We start from the raw sequence: 6,224 nt of genomic DNA, 5'->3' as shown, positions 1-6,224 counted from the left end.
TAGAGCTCAGTGCACAGGCCCAGCTCACACTCCCCTCTATAGAGCTCAGTGCACAGGCCCTGCTCACACTCCCCTATCAAGGTCAGTGCCCAGGCCCTGCTCACACTCCCCTCTGTAGAGCTCAGTGCCCAGGCCCCGATCACACTCCCCTATAGAGCTCAGTACAGAGGCCCTTCCCATACTTCCTTCTTATGCAGGCACCTTCCCTCTGAGCACTGCATTCCTGCTCACTCAGTCACTCAAGGGACATTTCTGGGCCATCCGCTCTGTGCATGAGGTGCCACAAGGCCTGAAGGAAATAAACACAAAGGCCCGGCTGTTTTACTGACAGTCTAGATGCGGAAGAAAAGATGGAAGGCGTGTAACCAGCTACAGTCGAGCAGATTCCGACTCATGGCGACTCCATGCGTGTCAGAGTCGAACTGTGCTCTCTAGGGTTTTCAGTGGCTGATTTTTCAGATCACCAAGCCTTTCTTCTGAGGCCTCTGGGTGGACTTAAACCACCCACCATCTGGTTAGCAGCTGAGTGCATTAACTGTTTGCACCACCCAGGGACTCCAGGATACAGGTAGCAACCAGTAACTAATTCTGAGGCAGAGTGTATGTCAGTCGTAAGATGAAGTGGACGTGTGGTCGGTATGGACTGCAGTTGGCACCAGCGGTGTCTTTTCTCGGGTGACTCCCCCAGCAAGGTTTAAAACGCTCTCTATGTGGTTTTAGTTATAGGCTGCTGGCCCCCATCCTTCATCTGGCAAATGAAAAAAAATTTACATATAGTTACAAGTCTTGTCTCACAAGCAGTGAGTTTTTTATACTGTGGGTGCATGGGGCATTTGCACATGATCTACAGGTTTTCATGGAATTTAATTTTTTGTTGGCTAGTTTATGTTTTTGCTTTCTCTTCAGCCTTGTCCAGAGTTCTGATCAAGAAGTTGCAAGCAAAGTCAAAGCTGGACTGAAAAGCCTCCTTCCCATGCTGGAAAAGACCAGACACGCTAGCAAAGGAATCGAAGCGCTGCTGGAGAAATTGGCGGCCTAGGCAGAACAGTTCCGACCTAGACTGCCGTCGCTCGGGTTCGGTTCCGCTTTCCCAGGCTGGGAAGGGAGTCTCGGGGTCCCCCTTGCTGGTAATTGGGGTGCTCCGTACAGGTTTCTTCTTTGTATGAGAATCTATTTATAAAGTGTTCTCTAAGAGCGGTCCTCTTTCTTCTTTAGTTATAGCCGTCTGCTCTGTCAGACTGGGTAGGTAGCAGATCACAACGGAAGGCAGTGATGTGGAAGCTGAACAGTGGTACAGGGCACCAGCCAACTCTGTATAAAGTGTGGTGGCCTCAGCTGATTTGGGGGAGAAGGAACCTTCCGTGAGCAGACCCAGAAGGCTTCACGGAGGAGGTGGCGCTAGTTGGCACCTCAGAGGGAAGACTGGGTGTGGGAGAGAGGATGGCGCATTGAGGTGGGAGTTACTGCCTTTGACCTGACCTGCAGGAGCCTTAATGCCTGGACAGGTTGGGGAGGGGCTACCCTGTGATCCGCAGCTGCTTTCCCAGCTGCCCTGTGATTGGGTTCCCTGCTAGATTTCCTTTGGAAGCCACCTGAGGGGAAAATGTGCTGGATGAAGTAGGGGACCGCAGTGGTTATTGGTATAGAGTCGGCGTCACTTGGAAAACCCCCCAGTCTCTGGATCTGGGCCCTACAAGGCAGTGGCTCCTTGGGGTGACACATTGTGCCTGGAGACTGCCGCAGAGTAGATGGCGCCTGCAGGGTCTGAGTTGGAAGGAAGGAGATGCCGAGCTGTTGCAGTACAGAAGTTCACATTTAAGTGCCGGTGGTGGTGGTGGTCGTCGCTGGCAAGTTGGCTCCAACTCCCGGCGACCCCAACTTCGTAATTGTTGATATGCTGAAGTCCACTGTTGCAGCCACCGTGTGTTTTGAGTGCCTTCCAACCTAGGGGCTCATCTTCTGGCACTGTATTGGACTGTTCTGTTGTGGTCCATGGGGTTTGCAGTGGCTACTTTTTAGTAGTAGATCTCCAGGTGTTTTTTCCTAGGCTGTCTTAGTCTGTAAGCTCCGCTGAAACCTGTCCGTCGTGGGTAACCCAGCTGGTGTTTGACAAACCGGTGGCATAGCTTCCAGCATCCCAGCAGCACACAAACCCCCACAGCATGACACACTGACCGATGGTGGTGGAAGTACAGGTGGGATGTTTGGGTTTTGAAACTGTGGTTGACCCCTAGCAACAAAGCTTGGAAGGGTTGTAGCCCTGCCTGTGAGTATCTGCACTCGATACAGAGCCGTGATGATGTCCTGTACTCGCCGGCCCTTTCTCTGGTAGCCTGGTGGGTACTTGCTGGCCCTTTCTCTGGTAGCCTGGTGGAACGGGACGCCCACTCGCAGGGAATCGCGGGGCTTCCCTGTCCAGGCTGCGGGGTCCCAGGGCCGCTTCCAGCCGACAAGCCACGGGGCTGACCTGCCGGGTGCGTGAACCCTTCCCAGAGTGCAGAGGAGCTGGTACCTTCTCTTGGCATGAATTCTGCCGCCCTGCCCACCCTTCACCCAGCCGGGCCCGAGGGTGAGGTGGGGAGCAGGAAAAGGCAACACGGAGCTGCTTCTGTTTAATGCACGGTGAGTTTGTGCTGTAAAGCAAGGGTGCCTTCAGAGACAGAAGGAAAAAAAACCTATTTGTTTCATCTTTCAAATGAAAAATAATAAATAAAACAACGCGTACATGATTTTGAAAGTTAGTCAAAAAATTGTAACATTGTAAGAAAAGCAGCAGCCATCCCACCCCTCCACGCCCCTCCCAGAAGCCAGTAATACTTGCAGTTCTTTTGGCGCCAGTGAATTTCTAAATAGCCAGCCATCTTTCGAGCTATCAGCGGGAAACATTTTCTTTTGACTTCTGGTTACAAAAAATACAGTTAGAACCTTCACCACCACCATTCCCCCACTTCCCCCCTCACCTCCCTGCCAGTGGAATTGCTTCAGTTGTGGTAAATCCATGGTTCTACAGACATTGTTAAATGTGGACCAGGTAGTGAACTGTCATTACATTTCCGATACCATTTTGGTTTTCCTGGAATAACTTGTTGCGTCATGTGTTCTCATTTGCTTGGTTTTCTCCGTTCCTGTGATGAATTTCTCCCAGACTTCATTAGAGTTGCTTAAGCTTTGTCTAGCAGGCACCATCAACCCTTGTCCTCTTCTTTCAGCCTGGTGGTGCTCCCATGTTATTCTTGTCCACCCCATCCATGAGGCTCAGGTTGAACCTGATCGGTAGAGCCTGGTTCTTTTCACCCAGGGCACCTTGAATGGGTCATCGATGTGCTGAGATATGAACAACCTCAACCCTGGGGCACTTGAGTGGGAGCAACCATGAGCTGGCTGCCCTGGCCTCCAGCAGCCTCATCCGTTGCTCCACGGGCCATGCAAAGATGTCCCTTGTATGCCTTCTACAAAAGAGCTCCGGTATGAACTCCTGGAGGCCCATTCCTTAAATGGGTGATGGGCTTAGGAAGGAGCCTGGGTGATGAAAGCAAGGTGGTCCTGGGAAGTTTCTTAGATGGTAGACTCACAAGGAAGAGAGTCCCTTTTCTGCCAGCCGGCTTTGGTATGTTCAGACAGGATGCCTGGAGCCGTTGGACCAGCTTGCAGCCGTGAGGTGAGGCAGCAAATGTGCCGAGGATGGCTGAGATGATGTGCATCTGCTGAATAAATCAGCTTCTGGAGCTGCCCTTGTTGTTGTCATTGGGTGTCGTTGAGTTGATTCTGACTCATGATGACCCCTGTGTGACAGGGTAGAACTGCCCTGTACGATTTCCTAGGCTGTAATCTTTACGGGAGCAGATCACCAGGTCTTTCTCCACAGAGCCGCTGGGTGGGTTGAACCGCCCCAGCCCTGGACTGTGTTATGTGAGAGAATAAGCCCCTGTGTACTGTTCAGACCGTTTGGACGTGAGTCTTTAGAAGCTTGTAGCCCAGGCTACAGTAACCTGACAAACGGCCTCTGAATGTTGATTCCCACACCATCCAGCGCATCAAGTCCACTAGCATTTCTACTGTCTCGCAGAGCCACCAGGCCTTCTGGGTGCAAACTGTGCTTGTCACTCTGGCCCTTCCCTGCTTTTCTCTCCCATGGAAAGACCCTGTTCTAGGATCCCTTGTGTTTCTGTTTCTTGCATAACAACCTCCATTGAACGAGGCACAGCCTCTAGTCGCTTCCTGAGAGAGTGCACAGGAGGTAAGACTTTGAAGACGTTGCAAGTCTAAGTGTCTTCATTCCGCCCTTTCACGCCCAGGTGCCTAGTTTGGTTGGATCTAGAATTCTAGTCTGAAATAAACCTGCCACAGAAGGCCATGGTCAGAGTCACTGTGGAAGTCCAGTGCTGTCCTCTCTCCCCATCTTTGTGTGTGGCCTTGTTTGAGGGGCGTGGAGAGAGTCTCTGGAAGCTTCCAGGGCTTTCTTCACCTCCAACCTTCTCATACTTCAGGCATCATGTATACTGATGTCACGTGTCTCATTCTTCACGCTGGGCCTTTGACGAACCATTTTAGTGAGAAAAGCCCTTCCGTTCTGGGAGATGGTTTTGTATTATTTCCCCCTCTGTTTTCTCTAGCCTTTCCTTTTGGAATTCCCAATAGTCAGCTTTTGAGTGCTGGTTTGATCCTCTGATTTCCTTTCTTTTCTCCTATTTTTCGCCTCTTTTTGCCTTTTGTTTTGCTTTCTGGGTGAGGTATCTGCTCCGCTTTCCCGGCCAGCCTTCCCACTGACGCGTTCCTTTCTGGTTTCTTGGAAGCAGCATCTCTTGTGTTGTTGGGTGTGTGTGGGTGTGGGTGTGTGGGTGTGGGTGTGTGTGTGTTTGTGTGTGTGTGTGTGTGTGTGTGTGTAATTGTTGTCTTGCTCTGTCTCTTTTCTGTGGTCAGCTCTCCCTGTTGGTTTTGGTCTCCTTGTGGTGGAGGACTTCCTGGAGAGACCTCTGGCTGTCCTTGTGTATTTAAGACACAGCTCTGATTAGAGAGGGGCAGGCCTTCCTCTTCCGTCCTGTTGGCTGCTTCCTGTACAGCTGACCAGGTGTGGACCCTGCTGTTTCATTGGGGTCCTCCAGATGTCAGTGTGTGTAGGTCTTTTGTCCAGGCTGTTCAGTACCTCTGCAAAGAAACCCACCACCAGCCCACGAACCAGCATGGGCCCACAGCCTTCTGCCAGGGTGGTCCTCTTTCTGCTTAGGAAGAGCTTTAACTAACGTGCCCGTCTCCCACCCCCGACTCCCCCAGCCCTTGGCACCTCTTAATTGCTGGGCCTTCCTGGTGAATCGTGAGATTTCTGTTCACTGCACGCGCGTGGTATTCAGCCTCCCCAGCTCCTCTCCTTTCTCCACTGCTTTGTGTTCTTCCAGAAATTGGCTGCTGTCGCTCACCCACTGACGGCTGCTCCCCTGCTGACTTTACTCTGTGAGTTTCTACCATTTTTCTCTGATGTTGCCCTGTCTGGAAGGAACACAGATGACTTCAGAGACAAACACACCATTATTAAGCAGAAGTCTGCAAATGGCTTTCCCCAAACTAAAAACAACCTACCCGCCTGGGGGGAGGGCTTGTTTTCCATGGATTTGAGAATGTCTTGATTTTAAAGTCCAGCTTATTGTAGTTCCAGTGTGCACCCAATCCGTGTTTTCCCCAGGGATTTGGTGGTGCCTACAAGGAAGGAACCCCCCCTTTTCCCTTTAAGTTAGGTAAAATACACATTTCTGTAACTGAATAGCGGCCTGTCTTAGTTACCTACTGCTGCTGTAACATGTATTAGGGTGGCTTTAAAGAGTGGAATTTTATCTTTTCACAGTTCAGGAGGCTAAATGTCTGAATTCAGGGCACTGGCGCTCTCTGTCTGTCATCTCTGGGGGAAGATCTTTGCCTCTCTCGGCTTCTGTAGCCCTGGCGTCCTTGGTGATCTTCATGTGACATCTGTCTTCCCCCAGTTTGTGTCTGTGTTACTCCTTATAACTCAGAAGTGATTAGGTGTAGGCCACACCCTACACTGACTTCACCTTGTTAACAAAACAAAACAAAAAAACCCTATTCCCAAATGGAATTGCATCTGCAGGTATAAGGGTTAGGATTCCAACACATATTTTTAGGGAACATAATTCAATCCACAGCAGGGCCTCTAACTGCCTATATGACAGACCTTGAAGGATCAGCTCTCCAAAATATGAGATACATTTCTGTTT

General features: G+C 50.7%; 1 protein-coding gene across 2 annotated transcripts in view; it reads left to right on the top strand.

Annotated features, from left to right (window-relative positions):
- PUM3 (pumilio RNA binding family member 3) overlaps positions 1-1,060 on the top strand; it is a 62,411-nt gene extending 61,351 nt beyond the window's left edge. For both annotated transcript variants that reach the window (XM_004373534.2, XM_023728583.1), the window contains one exon: positions 907-1,060. In XM_004373534.2, the coding sequence (XP_004373591.1) occupies positions 907-1,039 (133 nt within the window). In that variant the 3' untranslated portion in view covers positions 1,040-1,060. The remainder of the gene's footprint in view (positions 1-906) is intronic.
- Positions 1,061-6,224: the final 5,164 nt, after the last annotated feature.

The sequence above is a fragment of the Trichechus manatus genome, unplaced genomic scaffold (genome assembly GCF_000243295.1).
Source record: "Trichechus manatus latirostris isolate Lorelei unplaced genomic scaffold, TriManLat1.0 scaffold00025, whole genome shotgun sequence".
In the NCBI taxonomy this organism is placed as follows: domain Eukaryota; kingdom Metazoa; phylum Chordata; class Mammalia; order Sirenia; family Trichechidae; genus Trichechus; species Trichechus manatus.
The sequence above is the reverse complement of the archived record's forward strand: the minus strand, read 5'-3'. Positions and strand labels throughout refer to the sequence as shown.